Below are 20,650 nucleotides of genomic sequence, written 5' to 3' on the forward strand. Positions count from 1 at the left end.
GGGTTAGAAAAGTGTAGCTACGAGGAGAGATTGGCTAGGTGGGGGTTATTTTCCTTAGAACAAAGAAGGCTGAGAGGTGACTTGATTGAGGTGTACAAAATTATGAGGGGAATAGATAGAGTGGACAGGATAAAATTGTTTCCCTTGATGGAGAATTCTAGAACCAGGGGACATAGATTCAAGATAAGTGGCAGAAGGTGTAGGGGGGACATGAGGAAGAACTTTTTACACAGAGGGTAGTGGATGTCTGGAATTCGCTGCCCAAGTTGGTGGTAGAGGCAGAAATCTAAACTCTTTTAAAAAGTACCTGGATCTGCACCTAAAGTGCTGTAAACTGCAGGGCTATGGGCTGGGTGCAGGAAGGTGGGATTAGAAAGGGCACCTGGGTGTCCTCGGGCTGGCATGGACAAGATGGGCCAAATGGCCTCCTTCTGAGCTGTAACTTTTCTATGGTTCTATGGTTGTTTCCTCATGTACAGGTCCCACCTAAGTCAGAATGATTTACAGTCCAATAAAATATTGAAAGTTAATTTCCTGCCTTTTCACACCAGCCCCCTCCTGGATTTAACAGAAACATCTTGGGGTTTCTCAGTGTTGTCCTGGCTTGTCCCAAAGGGAACAGATGGATCTGTTTATTGCTCCTCTCCATCAATGTCTTTTGAATTCCTCTGCAATGGAGCATGTCAAATAGTTAAGAAGTAAAAATTATTCTCACCCTCCATAGTAGAGAAGATACTGTAAGTATTTTGGGCCATTTTTCGATGTTAAAGGTTATTCTGTCCAGGGAATCTCAATCTGTCTCTCTTGGGATTCAGGATTATACCACTTGGGTAATGGAGTAAAGGAGAAACTGCTACCCACTGACACTCAATCATGCTACATGCAGGCTCCATTCAATGAGCCTGATGCATCACCAAAAACTCGTTTCATTAAAAATCTCATTTTAAACGAAGACAGAAAATGCTGCAACTACTCAGCAGGTCAGGCAGCATCTGTGGAGGAGGAAGCACAGGATTAATATTTCAGATTGATGACCTTTCATTATTTAATTACCTCATCTTCACTGTTCACCATTTCCTTATTTTGAGTCTCTTTGGAGATGAAATTAAGGTGAAGAAATAGTCTAACGTTACAGGAGGGCGGTTAAACAGAGCACACAGATTTCAAATAACACAAAGAACCTGAAGGGAAGTGAGGAGAATTTTCTTCACACTGAGTTGTAATGAACTTAAGTGAGCTGCTTGAAAGGGCAGTGGGAGTCGATTTGGTAATAACTGTCAAAGGGGAATTGGATTAGTACTCGAAAAGGAAAAAAAAATTGCTGGGCTTGGGGCAAAGAACAGGGGAATGGGACTAATGGGTTAGCCCTTTCAGATAGCTAACACGGGCACAATGGGCTGAATGCCCTCCTTCTGTGCTGATTGATTCAATGATTCAGTACAGTGAATGTTACTGCAGATTAGTACAACACTGACCTCTTCAGGCAAACCTTATACCTACTAGATGGCTGCTACTTTGTTTTCAGTTCTGCTTGAGAGGGATGGGATAAACAGATAGCCAAACACTTTTAGGAATAATATTAAAATAGTATTGTAACAATTTTGTGCATAAATCTCTTTAAAGAACCCATTTATTTTGAGTTACTTGCAAAAATAATATCCTGTAAACGCAAAGTTGGAAACGGAAAACTATACAGGCTGATACACGTAAAATAAATCCAGAAAATATACAAAATGTACAGTTCATAACTGGAAAAGAAGAAACTAGTTATTGTTTTGAGATGTTGCTCCATTTCCAGTACATGTCTAACAATTATGATGAAATAGAACAAAAAACATATGCTAGGAATGCTGCGCCCCACAACATCACGAGTGAGAGTCTCAAGTGAGTTCTGCAGACTGGTTTCAAAGTCTCTGATGTATTTCCAGACCAATTCAATGTGACATTAGTTACTTTCTGCAGGGATTTTTCCAAGGGGTTTTTTTTAGGGGATTTTCCATTTATTATTATGGAAAACAGGTACATCTCCTTAGTGTTGTGTAATTAAACCTCAGTGGAATCAGCCTGCGGAACAATCATTAGTGTATTGCTGCTCTCTGTACAGTGCACCCCTGTTGTGTAGTGCTGGCTTGTACAGTCTGCCGGGGATTGTTTGTGGAAAACCCAGAGTCCTCCTTTCATATACTCCCATTGTTTTTGCACCTATTACCATTGCTTTCTATCTTCATAGCCCAACCTCAGGATGTCCCAAAGTGCTTTACAGCCAATGAAGTATTTTATGAAAATTTAACCACTGTTGTGATATAGGATCAGCTGCCAAAGAGTGAGCTAAATTTTACATTTTGATATCATTTGTGGTGCTTCTTAGGACAGAAGGCAGCCTTTCAACTCTGTCTGCAGTCAAGGCAAGAGAGAGAGTTGTAAAATAAGAAGGAACGCCCCTGTCATTGGAACACGCATTGGATAATCAGGCAAGGAACTTAACATAAAAGCAAAACACTGCAGATGCTGGAGATCTGAAATAAAAACATAAAGTGCTGGAAAAGCTCAGCAGGTCTAGCAACATCTGTGGATAGAGAAACAGGATTAACATTTCAAGTCCGTATAACTCTTCATCAGAACTGAGTCTTGTTTCAGTTGAAACTCTTGAGTTTGAGCTCTGAAGAAGTCATATTGGACTTGAAATGTTAATTCTGTTTCTCTCTCCAAAGATGCTGCTAGGTTGTTGAGTTTTTCCAGCACTTTCTGTTTTTATTAAGGAACCTAACATTCCTGATTCATAACACTCCCAATATTCCCTTCTTCTAAATGAAGAGGGACATGTATAAAGTGGATGGAGGTTAAATTACTTACCTGGACAACAAAAGCAAAACACACAAGTTAATTTAGTAACTTGCTCCCATCAAGTCAAGAGGCTGTTCTGTAGAATGTGGAATAAACGATCAACTAAAGGAACCAATACGGTACAAATATCAGCTTAAATACAGACTGAATTTATGGTTAGACCTCAGCTGGAGTATTGTGTCTTACTGTGGGCTCCACATGTGGATAGGATATCAAGGCCTTGGAATGTGCATGTAAGAGATTCACTGGAATGGTACCAGGGATGAGGGGCTTTGGTCATGTGGGGAGACTAGAGAAGCTGGGATTGTTCTCCCTAGAGCAATGAAGGTTATGGCGAGATTTAATAGAGACTTTTGTTCCACTCCACCATGCCCTTTACCAAAATAGTGAACAGTTAATTATCATAGCTTTGCCCCCAATACAATTGTGAATTTGCTGATTGAACAGTACTTTAGACTGTTATGAAAGGCACTGAGGCATGATCAAATTTGTTTTGGAAATTTGTCACTGGAAAACTGAGGCACAGAGCGACAGAGCTTATGACGTTTGTCACCAGTATCAGCTCAGGAAATTTTGGATGACCTTTCACTGTTCTAAAGACTTGTACCATATCTCCTCTCATTCTTTTATCCAGTAAAAACTTGAATCTTTTGTTAAAACTCGGTCCCTAAAGGCTGGAATCATTGTGGTAACTCCCCCCTATGCCATCTTTTGTGTTCCATCTACATATATCGCCCAACGTCACTGACATCCTTAGTGTTTTCTTTGGAACACAGGAGTCTGAGGGGAGACTTAATTGAGTTATATAAACTTATGAGGCGCCTAGACAGAATGGGCAGGAAGCACAGGGCATAGGTTTAAAGTGATTGGTAGAGGATTAGGAAAGAGATAAGTAGAAAGCTTTTCAGATACTGAAGCAATCTATGTCCAAATGCAGCAAGACCTGGACAATATCTAGACTTGGGCTGACAAGTGGCAAGTAACGTTCACGTCATACAAGTGCCAGGCAATGACCATCTCCAACAAGAGAGAATTCAACTATCGCCCTTTGATGTTCAATGGCATTACCATCACTGAATCCCCCACTAACATCATCTTAGGGTTACCATTGACGAGAAACTGAACTGGACTAGCCATATAAATACTGTGGCTATAAGAGGTCAGAGGCCAGGAATCATGTGATGAGTAACACACCTCCTAACTCCCCAAAGCCTGTCCACCATCTACAAGGCACAAGTCAGGAGTGTGATGGAATACTCCCCACTTGCCTGGATGAGTGCAGCTCCCATGACACTCAAGAATCTTGACACCATGCAGGACAAAACAGCCCGTTTGATTGGCACCACATCCACACACATTCACTCCCTCCACCACCGACGCACAGTGGCAGCAGTGTTTATTCCACATTCTACAAGATGCACTGCAGGAATTCACCAAGGCTCCTTAGACTGCACCTTCCAAACCCACAACCACTACCATCTAAGGACAAGGGCAGCAGATAGAAGGGAACACCACCATCTAGAAGCTCCCCTTCAAGTCACACACCATCCTGACTTGGAAATTTATCACCGTTCCTTCACTGTCGCTGGGTCAAAATCCTGGAACTCCCTAACAGCACTGTGGATGTGCCTACACCACATGGACTGCAGTGGTTCAAGAAGGCAGCTCACCACCACCCTCTCAAGGGCAACTAGGGATGGGGAATAAATGCTGGCCTAGCCAGCAAAGCCACATTCTGTGAATGAATTTTTTTTTAAATTAATCGAAGGTGGAGATCTGAAACTCACTGTTTGAAAGAGTTGTAAGGTCATCTGACATTAACTGAGTTCTTGGGGCAAGACAAAAAAGCAACAGACAGTGATTTTGGTGCAACAAATTAACAGAATTTATTAACTAAATGATTGAAGAAAAATGCTTAATAATAGGCGTCATCAGACAAGCTGTTTTCGATCCGTGCTCCTGGAAGCTGCCTGGACGCAGATGATGGTGTCTTTGGTTCCCTTCAATGTCTTCTCTTCTCTGGCTCCTCCTTCTGCGACGCTGTGTGTCTGCGTGCCTTGAGGTCTCTACTTTTATACCCTCCCAGGGATGCCTATGTGCAGTCCTGCACATCGCTCCCTGCCTGCATGCGACCTGGCTACCTGATCCCCTTGACTATGAGAGGCCTGGCCATCTAACCCCAGACTCGACGGCCCCGTTTTCAGGCTGATTGCTGACCACATGACATGTCCGCGTTTGGTGCCAAAGTGAAAGCAGCAGCTTTCTGTGGAAAATGTGTCCTTTATATACTTAACTCTTTAGCTCCCATGTAGCTGTTAACAGCACAATCACTGTACAATTCAGAACTTTACAGTAAACAATACAAACAATATATTAATCAGAACACCTTCATTCGAGAATTAACATTTTTACAATTTCACACATAGTGGTGGAGGCAGAAACTCTCCTTCCATTTAAAAAGAAAACCTGAATATTTACGTGAAGGGCTGTAACCTACAGGGCTAAGGACCAAGAGCTGGAAACTGTGATTAGGCTGTATAGCTGCTTTCTGCCTGACACAGCCACGAACCAGGGGACACAGTCTCAGAATAAAGGGACTGACATTTAGGACCGAGATGAGGAGGAATTTCTTCACTCAGACGGTGGTGAATCTTTGGAATTCTTTACCCCAGAGGGCTGTGGAGGCTTAATCATTATGTTCAAGACTGAGATCAATAGATTTCTAGATATTAGAGACATTAAGGAATATGGGAATAGTGCAGAAAAATGCTTTGAGGCAGAAGGCCAGCCATGGTCTAGCTGAATGGCGGAGCAGGCTTGAAGGGTTGAATGGCCCACTCCTGCTTCTATGTCCTATGTTCCTCTTATGGGCTCAGCTGTGCTGTAAATTTCTATGATTCTAGGCTTTATTAATAACGGTCTCACAATGATCATGGTTGTGATAATTTATCATTACCCCTCCCGTTAGAAACTGGTTCATGTTCTGGCCATACTGTTGTTATTGCGCTTGATCTTGTCTGAACAGAGAAGCAAAGCAGAGTTAGGTTATTGATGGTTTGGACATGAACTGGGAATACCATGTCCTTACTCACGCCAAATTCTGTTCCTCCATCACTCCTATGCTCCATGACCTACAACGGGTCTTGGTTAAGCAACGCCTCACCCTTATTTTCAACTTCCTCCATGGCCTCACCCCTCCACATCTCTCTAACCTCCTCCAGCTCTATAACTCTCCAATTCTGGCCTCTTATGCATTCCTGATTTTCACTGCTCCACCTCGGCGGACTTGCCTCAACTGTAGAGGCTCCAAGCTCTGGAATTCCCGCCCTAAAATTTTCCACGGGCGGGATGAGGTTTCCAAAAGCAAATAAAAATAAAATAAAAGTTTTTAAATTTAATTAATTATATGTCCCTGCTCATGTGACAGAGTCACATGAGGGGACATGTTTTATTACATTTTTATTTTCATTTCCGTTTTTAAAAACGCTTCAACTCCCTGAGGCAGCTCTGTGCCTCAGGGAGATTTTCAAGCACTCAGTTGCGCGCATGCGCAAAGTTCGTGATTGCCTCGCTCGCCCTCCTCCTCCTCCCACTGCACAGGCAGTGCTGAGCGCTGCCGCACACGTTTCACGCTGGGCGAGCCTTATTTGGCCCATGCAGCATAAAATCGCGGTACAGCCCCAATCGCAGGCGACGGTCAGCTTCCCGACTGCCCCCGCCCGCCAAGGGCAAAATTCTGCCCAATGTTTCTGTTCAATTGATCACAATGAGAGATCAATAGAAGAATACTCTCCACATGATCATTGTTTTGCTAAACTTTTCATTTTCTTAATAACTTTTTAAAATTTGCTCCCTACTGCCCTTTCATAAAATCCTCATAAACACTACTTCTAAACTCTTTTTTCACTGACGCATCTGGCATCTGAAGCCTGACATAATACAAACGTTTTTCTTGTAAAAGTTGACGGGTGTATCTAGGACCTGATTCTGTTAGCCAGACTGATTGGACAGTAATATAATGATCTGGCATGGAAATAAACTTTCAAACTCCATAAATCAATCATGCAAGTGATTCACTTGTCACAATTCTTTGTTTCTGCTTCGCTGCCTCCACTGGGAAGTGGGTGTATGTGTTTGAACTTCGCAATGGATGTGTCTGTCAGTTGTTTGATGCAGCAATGCTCTGAAATTGCTGCTAACCTGTTGCAGCTTGGAATGAACCTGAGGTATAGGAACACAGTCACCTTCGGAGCCTCAGGCAAGTGATGACCTGGTGCTGGGCCACATCTGGTGCTGCAACAGGTAACACAGCTCTGTCACAGCCTCCCTGGGATGAGAGGAGCTTTTATGCTGTTACTGGGGCCAGGGGAGAGATGCCCCTGAGTCACTTTGATGATGAGCTCAGTCACTGCAGCCACTGCTGTTCAGTCAGTCAGACCCAGACAAGGATGAATTGTCCTTTTCAGTCAGGTGTTGGTTAAGGGAAACAGTGGGAAAAATCCTCCACACTAATGACAACTTCAGCATGGGAAGCAAGAATTTAACAGCAAAAATCTCACGTACGACAGGAAAACAGGAACACTTTTGAGGGAGGAACTAAAAGAGGATGGCTATGGTCAGGCTCATGATGTGCAGAAGGGGTGATGGGGTCTTAATGTATTATATTAAAATATACTTTACTACACTGTAGTTCTTGCTCAAGCTATCATTCGTGTAGCACTGCTTAACTTGGGAGTCTGATATCAGGTGTAGGTGAACTGGAACTTTGTCCAGCTCAGTACTGCACAACCAACAGCATCCTTTCTCTTTCCTGCCAACAGCTTGACATTTCGGTTCTCATTCCGTCCTCCTTTCCTGGCTCCTGGCCCAGCTCGAAACAGACACTGGGTTACTTTGGTGCCCTGTTGGGGATCCAGTTGATTACTATGGCTGCCTACTTCCACCTCTACTGTTGCCCTTCTCCATTCTGACCTCATCGTCAACACTGCTGATATCTTCATTCCTCCACCATGATCTTTCTTACTTCCACACTTGGCTTTGTCAAAGGTCTCCTCAGTGACCTTCCAAGCTCTACCCTAACTAAACTCCAACTGATTTCAAAACTCTGTTCATGGATTTCTATTCAATTCCAAGTCACATCAACTATCATCTCTATCCTCATCAACACACTCGTCCAATAGAACATCCACTTCCAAATCCTTATCCTTTGATCAATCCCTCCATCCTACCATGTAAACTCTTCCATCTTTATGTCCCATCTCACTCCTTTCAATCTTCCAAATCTGGCCTTCTGTGCATTTTCCCCCTTTCTATCCCCCCATTTGCTGACACAGTGTTCAGTTGCCCCTCTGCAATTCCCTTCCTAACCCTATCACCTCACTTTCAAAAACCTCCTCAAACACATCTCTCCAACCATGTTTGGTCATTTCTCCCAACCCTCTTGCCTAGCTCCTCCATAGGCTCTGAACCCCCATCTTACAAAGCTTTGTGGGAGATGAAAGTGCTATGCAAATGCAAAGTGCTGTTATTATTTCAGCACACAATAAGATCGCTGGCGGTTTAACTTGCTGATGCTGCACAGTGTTATAAGTTTCAGGTCGAGATTAGATATTCCTTCGGGTTGAGTCACCCCCACTTCCTGTCAACAGGAAAATGTTTTACTGCCTAGTGTCTAATCATACAATAACATGACCCAGGGGCTGTAACAATAAGTGCCTCTTTGGTGATATGCTAATCTTGCACATGCCTTATGTCCACTTTGTCTGTCTTCCAGAAAATAGAGTGAAAAGCTTCCAAGCTTGACTTTGTCCATGTTCACCTTGATAACCTTAAGTATGAGCAACTGCAAGCCAACAAGTTGGTTTAGTTTACCTTTAATATATGAATCAAATGAATACAGTTTTCTCACAATATTGCTCCTCCGAATGTACATGGAAATACACCATTTAAGTATGCCTCTTTACCCCTGTTAACAGGTTAGATTCACTGTGAAGGTTAGTGGTCCCTGAAGGGAGCCAGCATGAACCTTTCTCATTAAGGACGTACATGCCTGTATCTCAGCCTGGATACTCCCCATCTCTCACAGGCTCAAACCTCTTTCAACTGAATTGAGGGCATGAAAAAAGAACAAGCGAGTGTGAGAGAGAGGAGAAACACGGACAGATTGAGAGGGCCAAATGCTTAACCTTTTGTATAAAAACAAAAGACTGAGGAGGCCAGAGGTCTCAAACAAAAACAGGAAAGTGCTGGAAAAACATAACCAGTCAGGCAGCATCTGTGGAGCGAGAAACAGAGTTATCCCTCCCTCTACTCTGTCAGGACGAGACTCACTTACACTGGTAATTAAACCACCACCTCTCACTTGGTGTGGGGGATGTGACAGCCACAGTGTCTGGCCAGCTAAGGCCAAGGAATGAAATAAATTCATCAATACAGACGAGAACCTCGCTGGGAAATGGTAACAAGCTCCATTGTGTCAAACAGATACGGTGTGTCTTCTGTTCGCTATTTAGGTCAGTTAATGGACCTAAATCAACATTTTTAAATACCCTGCTTGTTCTGAGAGTGAATCCCCTTCTGGTTCAAATTTATTTTTGGGGCAAACAAGCAAAAATCATAAAACGTGACATGATATCAGATAGCTTAAGGAATTTTGAGAGGAACCTGGTCTTGGGTGGTAGGTCAAAATAGACGATCGTGACCTGATCTGATTTCCAACCCCCCACCCTCCCTCCCACCATCTTCATTGATCTCCACAAGTGGTGTGGGGGGGGGCGGGGAGAGTGGTGGTGGAGGGGGACAGTTAAAAATAAGCCAGCCACATAGCCCCTCTGATTTCACTGCCTTCCTCCTGTATAAACCTGCTCATTAGAACAGATGAGAGGGACATTTGCAAGAAGGCAATGGATCTCCTTTAATATACCCAGATCGAGACCTACGATATCACAAGAGATGCAGCAGGCAAGTGTGAAGATTATTATTTTAGGCTCCATTACTGGCCAGGATGCCTGGGTAAGAGTTTATTACAACAGTGAATACAGTTCAAAAGTACTTAATTAGCTGTAAAGTGTTTTGGGATGAGCCGAGGGTTTGAAAGACTCTATACAAAGGCATATCTTTCTTTCTTCTTCTGTATATATTAAAATTCTGCAAAAATGTGAATTTTGTCTTATAAATATGATTTAAAAAGTCAATTTGCAGCAGCTTCCTTGTGTGAAAGAACGTTTCTCGAAGGCAGCCCAGGATACTCTGCGCTCCTGCTGAATTCAGTGGGGTGTGTTGTGCTGTAGGGTAATTACCAGAAGGGGGCACTGCTGCGCACCCATCCATTCCACGGCACAACTTCTGGAAGGCAAAACTCGAGTTTCAGTCTAGGATACAAGTGTCAGCAACATAAAATGGTGCATCTCATAACTGTCTGTCTCTCTGTAGCAAGGTAAACTAATTACCTGTATGCGATGGCAGGTTTATAGCTAGTCTCTGACAGAGATAAATCCAATTTGAGTTCCAAAGTTGCTTCCATCCCGACTATATGAAAAGAACCTGTCTGGGTGGCAGGCTGTGCAAGGAGTCACATCCTTACATTTACTGCTCGCGGAATCATCACTTATGTTTTCAGCCAGAATCCCTCCACGTTCCAGTAAAACTCTTAGGAAAGGAAAGTTCGACATTTTGTACAATGCTTCCTTCCTTCATCCATCATTTTAAAATAGCCATATTGAATATTTTATATATACATTCTCATTTTAGATCTTTTAAGCAATAAAATAAAAACAGCTCTTACAAAAATCTACGTTTTTCTACTTTAGAAGTTCATCTGACCTTTAACAAATTTGCAGTTTTCAATTTACCTTGTTGCTTGCCTAAGGTCAATATTTGGAGAGTTGGTCCCTTTCACACAGTTGGTGTTGATCTTCATAAACTCTCTGGCTGCCTCTTGGTGAAGGGTGAAGCAACATGGGCCCACACAAGGACCCATCACCACCAGAATATCTCTAGCACTGCAGCCAAATTCAGCCATCATCACGCTCACTGTAGCCATAGCAACTCCTGCCAATGTACCCTTCCATCCTGAGAGGGATGAGCAAACACCATGCCAATTCATTAGAACAAATGCTAGGATGGTTGGGGGCGGGTGGGGAAGGAAATCAGAGATTGGGGGAGGAATGGGAATGGGGGAGGATCAGAGGGTGTGGGGGAGAGGATCGGAGGGTGGAGGGGCAATGGGAATTGAGGGGAGGATTTGATGGTGGGGGTGGGAATGTGAATTGGGAAGGCTTGGAGGATCAGAGGGTGGGGGGAATGGGAGTGCAGGGAGGATCAGAGGGTGGAGGGAGAGTGGGAATGGAGGGAGGGCTGGAGGGTAGAGAACGAATGGGAATGGAGGAAAGGGTCAGAGGGTGGACGGAATAGGAGTGGAGGGGAGGCTCAGAGGGGGAATGGGAATGGAAGGGTGGAAGGAATAGGAGTGGAGGGGAGGATCGGAGGGGGAATGGGAATGGAAGGATGGAAGGAATGGGCGTGGAGGGGAGGATCGGAGAGTGGAGGGGGAACGGGAGTGGAGAGGAGGATCGGAGGGTGGAGGGGATGATTGGATGGTTGAGGGGGAATGGGATTGGAGGGTTGAGGGGGAATGGGAGTGGAGGGGGGGTTGGCAGTGGAGGGTGAAATGGGAGTGGAGGGAAGGTTCGGCGCATGAAGGGAAAATGGGAGTGGAGGGGAAGGTTGGAGGGTGAAGGGGGAATCGGATTGGAGGGTGGGTCATAGAGTGGGGAGAATGGGAAGGGAGTGGAGGATTGGAGGATGGAGGGGGAATGAGAGGGAGGGAGGATTGGAGAATGGAAGGGAATGGGAGTGGAGGTGGGTCAGAGGGTGCAAGTGGAGTGGAGGGGAGGGTCGGAGAGTGGAGCGGGAATGGGAGTGGAGGGGAGGGTCAGAAATTGAGTGGGAATGGGAATGGAGGGGAGGGTCAGAAATGGAGGGGGAATAGGAGTGGAGGGGAGGGTCGGAAATGGAGGGGGAATGGGAGTGAGAAGGAGGGTCAGAGAGTGGAGGAGGAATGGGAGTGGAGGTGAGGGTCAGGGAGTGGAAGGGGAATGGGAGTGCAGGTGAGGGTCGGAGAGTGGAGGGGGAATTGGAGTGGAGGGTCGGGTCGGGGAGTGGAGTGGGAATGGGAGTGGAGGGGAGGGTCAGAGGGTGGAGGGGGAATGGGAGTGGAGGGGATGGTCGGGGAGTGGAGGGGGAATGGGAGCGGAGGGGAGGGTCATGGAGGGGAGGGTCAGAGAGTGGAGGGGGAATTGGAGTGGAGGGGAGGGTCAGAGAGTGGAGGGGGAATGGGAGTGAAGGGGAGGGTCAGAGAGTGGAGGGGGAATGGGAGTGGAGGGGAGGGTCAGAGAGTGGAGGGGGAATGGGAGTGGAGGGGATGGTTGGAGAGTTGGAGTGGGAGTGAAGGGAAGGGTCGGGGAGTGGATGGGGAATGGAAGAGGGGGGAATGTTCACTGTGAATCAGTGTTTAAAAAATTCATGAGGCATAATTCAACCATCCAAGAAAGCATTTTGTGTCACATAAAATCATCTTTTTGTCCAGACACCATCTATGAAAACATGATCTTTGCCAGCTGTAATTGCTGCATTGTTCCTCAGACGAGCTTTTGAAAATAAATTTTCACCAGAGAAAATTCTCATCTTTCAATCTCTGGGAATTTTATTTTCCAGACCCCTTACTGGGGCCTCAGCCTTTCACTACAGTTATCAAAATTAGATGGTGGAACAGAGGGCCAGATATCTAAGTTTGCTGTCTATAGTCAAGTTAGGTGACACAGTAGCTAATGCAAGTGGGAAGAGTAAGTTGCAAAGGGTCATCGTTAGATTGAGTGAGTGAGCAAATGGAGTTCAGTACGAATCTAAGAGAGATAGTTCAGAGTATTTTCTAAATGATGTGAGGATAGGAATTGTGATGAAGCTGAGAGAAACAGGGGTTCAAGTGCAGATAACACTAAAAACCAGGAGACAGGTCCAATAAATAATTAAAAAGGCTAAAGGATTGTTGGCACGTATCTTAAGAGGGCCTGAAGTTATATTACAGTTGTACAGAGCACTGTTTTAACCCCATTTAGAGTACTGCATTCAGTCTCGATACCACACCTCAGGCAGGATATATTGGACTCCTAGGGGCTGCAGCATGGATTCACCAGAATGAACTAGGGCTAGAGTTATATTTGGAGGACAGGTTACATCAACCAGGATTGTACTCCCTTGAATATGGAAGATTAAGGGGTGATCTGATTGCGATGTTTGAAATGATTAAAGGATTTGACAGGGTAGATAGAGAGATAAATTATATTCTCTGGTGGGGAGAGTCCAGAACACGAGGACATGACCTTACATTTAGAACAAGGCCATTAAGGGGTGATTTCTGGAAACAATTCTTCACACGTAGGATAGTGGAAATCTGGAACTCTCCCTCATCATTTGGGTAAATTGACAACTTCAAAACTGAGACTGATAGATTTTAAGGTATTAAGGGTTACAGAACCAAGGCTGTAGGTGGAACTAAGGTACAGATCAGCCATGATCTAATTGAATGGCAGGCAGACTTGAGGGGCTGAATGGTCTACCCCTGTTCTTAGGTTTCTAACATGCTATACACATCAGCTGCACCAATGCAGGATTATTATTTTTAAACTTGTATTGAAAAGAAACCCCAGCTGAAAAGCCTTGCGTGTGCCCCATGGGTTGGAACTGGAATGATAGCCACAGATAAATTCAGCAGGGGCTGGTTTTGAATTAAAACAGGGCTTGCAGGTACACTGATCCATGCAGATTATAAAGATTACACGTACAGTGTTCAGTGGTGCTTCACTTTTGTGCGCCATCAGGACTTTTGCCACATGTCAGTACAGGATAACTGCTTCAATAAGCTCCCAGGGGAAAGATGCTTTGTTGGGCAGTCCTTTGTAAGAGGATTATTGTTGGAAACCATGCTTAGCGTCGGTTTTACCAACTGTGAAGCACGAGGCACAAATGCAGTGAAAGCACCCCTCAACCTTCTGTAAAGCATTAACAGGACCAATCATTCAAGCACTGGGGAATACCAACAGTAGCCAACATTTCATCTGAGTGGCAGTGTATCCTCGGAGAGATGTTAGGTTAGACGTTAGATGGGGTGCTGAAAGAGAAACACCTGACTCCTGATAGGGAAGGTTGTCAGATGGGGACCAGCACTTGAGATTAGAATCAATAAAGGCAGGGCATGTAACTTAAAACTTATCATTACCTGCATGAGCTACTCCACACACTTGCTGGATAGGATCAGCAAACAGGAGAGGAATGCAGTCTGCTCCTGGCGCTGCTATGGTGACACCTTTCCAGTTCGTCACCATTCCATCATAGTTTTCAGGCTCAGGCTTCCCCAAAGTCCAGATGCTGCTTCCATGGCTTACCTGTTAGCAAGTGAGTAAAGGTAACAAGCACACCACAACTAGCTGCTGACAGTGCATTCACAACATCAAACAGCCTGGTGCAGTAGCTGAGATTCCAGTTGGATCACAAAACATGTACTATCACAGTTACAACGCCCGCCAGTGATGGGGGATTTAACTTTAATAAAATGGTAGAAATCGCTTACTGGGGCCTTCTGATATTGTGTTGATTAATTCTACTGCCTGCACCAGTGAGAAAGTGCTTATTTGTCTCAATGGGGCCTAAATTTAACATTATGCCATTTAATCAGCCTAAGATAAGTAGGGTAGAGGTCAGCACCTGACCTGCATGGGGTTCAAACCACTGCTAAACTACAGGCCCCATTTTAAGCCGATAGCTAAATTAGCTTGGAATAGTCAGAGTAGCTATATGTAGGCTTGAACTCATAATTCCAGCTCTTGAGCTGCCTAACCAGCAGTGCTTAGAGCAGACCATTCAAAAGAAGGGCTCAAAGCCTCCAGAAATCAAAAGACTTTAATGACCACCAGACGGTCAATGAAGTACATTTTGAAGTGCAGTCATCGTTGTAATGTAGGAAGTGTGGCAACCAATTTGTACACAGAAAGCTCCCACAAACAGCAATGTGATAATGATCAGATAATCTAGTTTTTTGTGATGTTGATTGAGGGGTTAAAAACTGGCCAGGACATCGGAGATAACTCCTTTGTTCTTCTTCAAAATAATGTCATACCTGAGATGGCAGTTTAATGTCTCCTCCAAAAGACAGCACCTGTGAAAGGATAGCACTCAGTGCCAGTGTAGATGGGTGTGCCCTAGACCTTGGTTCTGACTCAGAGTCAAGACTGCTACCAACTGAGCCACAGCTGATATGCAGTAACTTAGAGCTGCTGAGAGTTGGAGTGTTTTTTCTGGTTTTAAGTGACAACTGCAGGTGGTCTCTTACCTTGCCTGTTCCCAACCTGACTCAGATTTAAGCAGGGTAAGGTCTGGATAGGCAAATAGCCATTGAGGCACCGGATTGGTGTCCCCACTATTATTGTGACGAGGCCCAAGGACTATTTTAATTTGGTTCTCAGGCTGTTCCCTTCCCTGTGCCATTGCTGTATGTTGTCAGAGTTGTACAAGGTTTGTGGTGCTCCTAAATTTAGCACCTCCCTCCACCCCCCGCTTTGTACACTGTGGATTCCTGAAATTCCCAAAACAGTGTGGAGTGATCAGCATAAACGATTTATGTTTAAGGGAGCTATCAGGGTGTCTACAGATGAGGCATATCTAATGTTTGGATGTTAACTCCTTCATGGGGTACGTTGTGTAACAGTACCCTGCCCATGTGACTATTATGCACATGAGAATATTGACAGAAAGCACCAGACTAATCACAGCCACATTATTTCCTATCTTCAACCAAATCTCTGCCTCCCCTAATCAGAACTCATACCCAGTCCCATTCACCCCTCGCTGACCTACATTGGCTCCTGGTCTAGCAACATCTCATTTTTATAATTCTCATCCTTGTTTTCAAATTCACTATCTCTCTAACCTTGTCCAACCTCATAACCCTCAAAAAAATCTTCACCCTTGCAATTCTGGCCTCTTGTGCAGCACCAATTTCATTGTCCGCCAACAGAGCTGTGCCTAGGCCTTAAGATCTGGAGTTCCCTTCCTCAACCTCTTTATCTCCTTTAAGAGTCTCCTTACACCGACTCCTACGGTCAAGCTTTTGGACACATCTATGTGGCTGGGTGTCAAATTATGTTTGATAACCCTCTTGTGAAGCATTTTGGGATGCTTTACTACATTTAAAGGCATTTAATAAATACAAGTTGCTCCTCATGCACATCCATCACCACCAGGAGTTTCTGGATTATCACCCAGAATGGGAACACTGGGATGATGAAGTCAGTGGAAGATTGGTCAGGGTTTATAATCTGTTGGTGCTGGTTTTCCACCCCCACTGAAGTTGAAAATGACTTCTAATGTACTTGCACATTTTCCCTCGTTGTTAAATATTATGAGAGAACACTGCTTGATACTTTTCGCAACAGTAATTCTCAAATGCAAATATGAAAGTTTCACCTTTGCGAGGTAGAAGGTTTTTGCATTAAATCCTGCGCTTGTGCTCAACCGTCGGACATTCTCAGTAACCACGGCCTTTGGGTCTCTACGTTTGCAGCTACTGAAGAGATTTAAGGAAGTGAGGCCTGGTAGGTAGGATATACCACCTGTTCTGGTAGTAAAGCCATGAAGAAATACATCTGTTGAATTAAAACAAGCTTTAGAAGCAAGATAATACATGCCTGAACTTAGTCATCATTTTTTTTTAAACTTAAGATACTGAGGGACTTGTGTGTGTGAGCTTACCCTCTGGCAAGTTATTGTTGCCCCCTGTCCTAGATGGCCTGAATCTCAGCACATGCAAACCCTCCCTCTATGCTATCAACTAAGATAAACACAGTGTCAGTATCTGAGCTGGTGGCTGTGAGTATGATAGAGTGATGGTGCTGTGTCTTCATCATTACTGTCTTCTTTACGTTCCCCCACTGCCTGGTCAGGTTGCATCTCGAGTATCTGAAAGGAGAAAGGCAAAGCGGTTAAGCTGTGGCGTAGGAAGGGAGAAATGTAAAAGGCATATGCGTCCATCTGCATCATGTAAATCAGAAGAAAGATGAGGGGGGTGTGAGAAGGGAAAGATAGCATTTAGGTTTAAGGATACTATCATATTGGGTGGTTTCAGCCCCGCTGTTGGCCAAAGCCTCAGCAATGGGTGTCCCAAGAATGGCCAGCACTGTTTTCTCCATGGGGTCAGGACCTGCAGGAGTCTTTGTCCCCATCTGGTTAGCTCCCATTGCCTTCGGTTGTGTACCACCTTGGTCTGAGAGAGGGATGTGCCCTGCAAGACAGAGGGAGCTGTTCAGTTGATGTGGCTGTCACGGTTGAATAGCTGGCAATGCGTGCAACTGATGAGATGTGGGTGTGAGGCTTGCAACAGTGCTCAGTGTATGGGGTGCAGCAAATAAATGTTAGGTATGTCTGAGTCCTGATTGTTGATAGGTGAGTGATGATTTGAGCAATGTTTGAGGCAAGTGGTGCAGTTGGTAGGACATGACATTTGAAGATATATTCACTGACCTTGACAACTTGTGTGAGATCATTAAACTGCGTCCAGGTCCTCGGGCTTAGACTGCTGGCACTGACCTCCATTGGTATCTTGTCCCTTTTTACCATGGGTCTGAAGGGTCTTCTTCACCTCTGCAGGCACAGGACATCTCTCCTCCTTTCTACCTCCTCCATCAAGACCTCGAGTGCAGTGTCAGAAAGCCTTGGAGCCCACTCCCACAGCTCCCAGCCATAACACCTGCTCAGCAGAGTAGGTTAAGCTGAAGCTGGTGGGATTCAGATGATATTGGTGGGTAAGTCCTCTGGCCGATTTTAACTGCTCAATAGGGTTGAACTCGTGCCTACACAACCACAGGCCCCTTGCCTGTTCTAACCTCCAAAGGACAATGCGAGTTATGGAAAGACAAACAGTGGCCTCATTGCATTTCCTTTTACAACTAGTCCATCTCCCACGGCTTTCCACAGGGGGAGTTAAGAGTAAGGCCTCTTTCTGGGGAGGAGTTATGAGCAGGAGGCAAAGGCAGTGGGAGGGAAGTGATCGGGGCGAATACCCAGAGGGAGGGGAGGTGGAAAGGGTGGAAATGTTTCTCTAGCAGGGGCAGGGACTTGTCAGCATGCTGTTTGCCGTAGGGAGTGGCAGATAATTTCTGTCTCAGTGGGATTGTACTGATTTAGTGGACCAGTTGTTAGGGGCATACTTTACCGCTGGTGGGGTGGGGTGTCGGATGCTTGAGGACAGTATTCCTGGGTTTTTTCCCAAGAAGGTTGATGGTGGCTCTGCATTAAAGTGGTCTCAGTATCAGTGTCATATATCATGTTAATTGTCACCCCGCTATGTCCAATGTGTCACATCACTTTGTTTACAGTAGAGTGGCATTAGAATGATCAGGCTACGCAATAGCAACAGAAACAATGAATAAATAGATACAGAATCCAGCGGAAATTGAAACCATTGTATTAAAGGCTCCTGGACTATCTATAAAATGTGGGATAGTAAGAGAGGCTGGACAAAGACAGAAGCTGCGGGTCACAGAAATGGGAGCAGTGTGATTTATTACACAGGAAAGCAGATAATCATGTGTGTTGTAAAGATAGCATCCACAGGATGGTGCGCTGTTTCCCTGGAGATAGAATTATGTAGATATCACATGATCTGAGGCACAAACAGGCCATTTAGCCTAATCAGTTCATGTGGTGAGAATATAAGACTTTAAAATGGAAACTAAGCCACATCAGTATAACTTGATCCATTTATCTCCCACCCTCTAATTTCTGAACACTACATTTGAACTTGAAACTCCAGTGGTGAGGGGGCGGGGTGGTGTCGGAGGGAACATTAACTCATGTCAATTAGTGAAAATGAAGCGGCTGATGCCCCATTTCCCCGGTTTCGGATTTGAACTCTGCGGGTTTGATGGTGGATGAGGCACCTGCTGGATCCAAGCCTCATGAAATAATAAAAAAAGCAATCAGGGTTCCATGGTGCCAATGAGAAGCCGATTACATTTTAACTGGAGTCTAAGTGGGAAAGCTATCATGACTTTTCCATCAAATAGCTGCCAAGGGTACAAAGAGAGCCTCCAAGATCAGCTTAAAAACTTTCTTTTGTGGGCCAGGAGTAGGAGGAGTGACCAGTGAGTTAAATACCCCAGGCCTCAAATTTAGGCCTTTAAATGTTTTGCACTCACCCCTCCACCTGCATAAAGCCCTTTTGGGGATTGATATCTAACCCCCCTCCATCTTTTACAGAAATTCGGTTTATCAGTTAAATCTTCAATGCTTCATCTAAAAGGTGGAAGTTTATTAGTTAGAAGAGCACATTTGAATTCATTACCACACACCTCTTCATAAATAAAACACAATTCCTCCCTTGGGATCTGTCCCCTAGAGGCCACTTCCATAACCTAGAAGAAAGGATGGTGACCTGGTTTTCAGTCTGTTGCAAATTCACTTTACAAAGTCAGATCCTGAGTCAGTGCCTCTCAATTTACCCTTTAACAATGTGATAACCCAAAAGAACACTACCACCTAGTGTTTATCATGTATAAAAATGGTAGATAGCCCTGGCTGACTTTTCACACTCAACTTTTTGGCTTTTCTGAAAGTTTACCTGGGATCAGCAGAGACTTGAGAATTACAATCTCTCCCATATCTCCTTTGAGTTGGGCCAAGAATGCCCGGATGTCCTTCCAGATATCATCTGCTTGTTGGCTCAAGAGAACGTGTCCTTTAATGGCAGGTACTGGCAAATGTAGTTTTATTTCTCCTTCACTCTCCATCACAAGTGTCTCAAATGTGAATTTATAAGTTGCAGTAAAAAGCTGCTCTACATAGAGCTCCAGTGTGGCTCTCCTCTCTGTGGACGCAATCATCTGAATGACGCTGAGGCTCTGTTCATCGATCTTCTTCTTGGCAGTGTATAGGATGCCAGCAAAACTGGATTGTACCAAAACCTCAAGGTTTCCTTTTGGCATTTCAACGTGCTCTGACAATTGATACAAATAACTCTGGACGTCATTATTTGCACTGTCTGTATTTCTTTGGCTGTACATCATGAAGACATATGGACACTCGACCAGACTGCACGTGCTCATTACGTCCACAGCACGGCAAAGCCATTTCTGAATGGAACCATGGGGAACATCTGAAAAGTCAACCAGGACCACTTCTACCACCATCCTAGCCAAACATTTAGTCTCCTGTGAATCACTTTGTCTTGTACGAGCTGATGACTTCTGGAGCTAAAGAAATAAACCTGAGTAGAGGGAAGGGTAGAGAATTTTAAATTACATCACTCAGAATGTTACTTTAAAATACAATATGAAACGCAGCAATGCGTTTTCAGAAACTTAAAACAATTTACAAGTCTTTTTGCCTCGATACAATGGTGTGAAATTCCCTTTCATCTGAAAGATTAATTTTAACACATTCTGAAATTTAAATATCATCTTGCAATTTCAATGACAGTGGGTCTGCCACAAAGATTCTGGGGGGACTTGATAAGGTGGATGTTTCTCCTTGTGGGAGAGACTAGAAAAAGTGTTACGGGACACTATTTAAAAATAAAGGGTTTCCCATTTAAAATGGAGATGAAGAAATCATTTCTTCTCTGAGGGTTGTGAGTCTGTGGAATTCTCTTTCCCAGTGAGCACTGGAGGTGTTTGAATATTTTTAAGGCTGAGTTGGATAGATTCTTGATCGAAAAGGGGGTCAAAAGTTATCGAGGGTAGAAAGGAGAGTTGAGGCC

At 44.4% G+C, this 20,650-nt stretch overlaps 1 protein-coding gene across 4 annotated transcripts; it reads right to left on the reverse strand.

The window, feature by feature from the left end:
• Positions 1-357: 357 nt before the first annotated feature.
• lacc1 (laccase (multicopper oxidoreductase) domain containing 1) lies at positions 358-20,220 on the reverse strand. Of its 4 annotated transcripts, none has more exons than XM_078559521.1 (6): positions 19,514-20,152; positions 16,363-16,541; positions 14,120-14,285; positions 10,695-10,914; positions 10,293-10,491; positions 358-992 (listed from the first exon to the last, which is right to left on the reverse strand). In XM_078559521.1, exons 1-5 carry the CDS (start codon positions 20,079-20,081, stop codon positions 10,317-10,319), a joined length of 1,308 nt encoding a protein of 435 aa, XP_078415647.1. In that variant the 5' UTR covers positions 20,082-20,152; the 3' UTR covers positions 358-992; positions 10,293-10,316. The 4 variants fall into 4 exon arrangements, with proteins under 4 accessions (XP_078415647.1, XP_078415644.1, XP_078415646.1 ...); XM_078559518.1 differs by lacking the exon at positions 358-992 and adding an exon at positions 7,348-8,686; XM_078559520.1 differs by lacking the exon at positions 358-992 and adding an exon at positions 8,702-10,188 and having other exon boundaries at positions 19,514-20,220.
• Between the last annotated feature and the right edge of the window lie 430 nt (positions 20,221-20,650).

Source organism: Cetorhinus maximus, chromosome 16 (genome assembly GCF_964194155.1).
Source record: "Cetorhinus maximus chromosome 16, sCetMax3.hap1.1, whole genome shotgun sequence".
Classification (NCBI taxonomy): Eukaryota; Metazoa; Chordata; class Chondrichthyes; order Lamniformes; family Cetorhinidae; genus Cetorhinus; species Cetorhinus maximus.